At 44.8% G+C, this 2500-nt stretch overlaps 1 protein-coding gene across 1 annotated transcript in view; it reads right to left on the bottom strand.

The window, feature by feature from the left end:
* Positions 1–2500, bottom strand: part of LOC139531575 (contactin-associated protein-like 2) — a 314450-nt gene that overhangs the window by 72772 nt on the left and 239178 nt on the right. The window contains exon 16 of the mRNA XM_071328143.1: positions 1–118. This exon is cut by the window's left edge and continues 39 nt beyond it. Coding sequence (XP_071184244.1) covers positions 1–118 — 118 coding nt within the window. The remainder of the gene's footprint in view (positions 119–2500) is intronic.

Below are 2500 nucleotides of genomic sequence, written 5' to 3'. Positions count from 1 at the left end.
GGGTCAGTACAGTTCCTGTCGATACCACAGGAACACTTCTGTATCCCCGGCCCTGATCCTCCCCAGTAGAAATGTTTCTCACTGCTCTTACCCACCCACCATGTGTAGGGGGTTCCCTCTGAAGAGACACAGACACACACAGGGATATTACTATAAAAACACACAAACTGTTAAAGATTCCAAATCCATTCCAATGTAAGTCTCTCTTTCATGTGTCTCTTTATTTAACTAGGCAAGTTAGTTATGAACAAACTCTTCTTTATAATGACACTGGGCCAATTGTGCACCACCCACCCAATCACAGCCAGATGTGACACAGCCTGGATTCAAACCAGGGACCGTAGTGACGCACTCTTGCACTGAGATGCAGTGCCTTAGACCACTGCGCCACTCGGGAGTTCACTCTGTACTAAACATTAGGAACACCGTTCTAATATTGAGTTGCCTCAGATCAGCCTCATCAGGGCCATGGACTACAAGGTGTCGAAAGCATTCCACAGGGATGCTGGCCCATGTTGATTCCAATGCTTCCCACAGTTGTGTCAAGTTGGCTGGATGTCCTATGGGTGGTGGACCATTCTTGACACATACGGGAAACTGTTGAGTGTGAAAAACACAGCAGCGTTGCAGTTCTTGACACATTCAAACCGGTGCGCCCTGCACCTACTATCATACCCTGTTCAAAGACATTTAAATATTTTGTGTTGCCCATTCACCCTCTGAATGGCCCATACACAATCCATGTCTCAATTGTCTCAAGGCTTAAAAATCCTTCTTTAACCTGTCTCCTCCCCTTCATCTACACACTGATTGAAGTGGATTTAACAAGTGACACCAATAAGGGATCATAGCTTTGACCTGGATTCACCTGGTCAGTCTGTCATGGGAAGAGCAGAGCTGTGTTTGAATACTCATTCTAACTCCACTAACCGTACTATTTGTGACATAAACTGAATATGTAGTATGCTTATTGGTCATAGTATGGATATAGTCTGTATGTCAAAAGTTCCCGAATGTCGTACAACATTTTCCAAAATACAAAGTACACAAGCAGTGGACACTATTTCCGTGCTTTTAGGGCCCATAATGCAATTCTTCAGAAAATGGGCGTGGCTTCACAACGTTTTCAGATTTGAGGAAAATGGCGGGAAATATGCAACCCGAAGTCCGATGAGTAATGATTTTACAAAGAAGTTATGTTACATGTTATGTTGGCTGACAATTTATTAGCAACGCTGTCCTTACGGACCACGTAGCATTATGTACCGTTATGTTAGCTAGCTCAAAAATAAACTCAGGTGCATCCTGTTTCCATTGATCATCCTTGAGATGTTTCTACAACTTGATTGGAGTCCACCTGTGGTAAATTCTATTGTTTGGACATGATTTGGAAAGGCACACACCTGTCTATATAATGTCCCACAGTTGACAGTGCATGTAAGAAGCAAAAACCAAGCAATGGGGTCAAAGGAATTGTCTGTAGAGCTCCGAGACAGGATTGTGTCGAGGCACAGATCTGGGGAAAGGTACCAAAAAATATCTGCAGCATTGAAGGTCCCCAAGAACACAGTGGCCTCCATCATTCTTAAATGAAAGAAATTTGTAGCCACCAATACTCTTCCTAGAGCTGGCCGCCCGGCCAATTTGAGCAATAGGGGGAGAAGGGCCTTGGTCAGGGAGGAGACCAAGAACCCGAAGGTTACTCTGACAGAGCTCCAGCGTTTCTCTGTGGAGAGTGGAGAGCCTTTGGCCTGAATGCCAAGCGTCTGGTGGAAACCTGGCACCATCCCTACGGTGAAGCATGGTGGTGGCAGCATCATGCTGTGGGGATGTTTTGTCAGTGGCATGGACTGGGAGACTAGTCAGGATCGAGGGAAAGATTAACGGAGCAAAGTACAGAGAGATCCTAGATGAAAACCTGCTCCAGAGCACTCGGGACCTCACACTGGGGTGAAGGTTCACCTTCCAACAGGACAACAACCCTAAGCACACAGCCAAGACAACACAGGAGTGTTTTTGGGACAAGTCTCTGAATGTCCTTGAGTGGCCCAGCCAAAGCCCGGATTTGAACCCGATCTAACATCTTTGGAGAGACCTGAAAATAGCTGTGCAGCGACGCTCCCCATCCAACCTGACAGAGCTTGAGAGTATCTGCAGAGAAGAATGGGAGGAACTTCCCAAATACAGGTGTGCCAAGCTTGTAGCGTCATACCCAAGAAGACTTGAGGCTGTAATCACTGCCAAAGGTGCTTCAACAAAGTAAAAAGGGTCTGAATACTTATGTAAATGTGATATTCCTGTTTTTGCTTTGTCACTATGGGGTATTGTGTGTAGATTGATGAGGTGGAAAAATTATTTAATAAATTGTGGAATAAGGCTGTAACGTAACAAAATGTGGAAAAAGTCAAGAGGTCTGAAGACTTTCTGAAGGCACTGTATATGAGACAGGAGAAGATTGCTATCCTATTTATTTTAAATGACGTTCACAATATAAGGATAT

Source organism: Salvelinus alpinus, chromosome 10, assembly GCF_045679555.1.
Source record: "Salvelinus alpinus chromosome 10, SLU_Salpinus.1, whole genome shotgun sequence".
In the NCBI taxonomy this organism is placed as follows: domain Eukaryota; kingdom Metazoa; phylum Chordata; class Actinopteri; order Salmoniformes; family Salmonidae; genus Salvelinus; species Salvelinus alpinus.
This window is presented reverse-complemented; position numbering and strand designations above follow the sequence as displayed.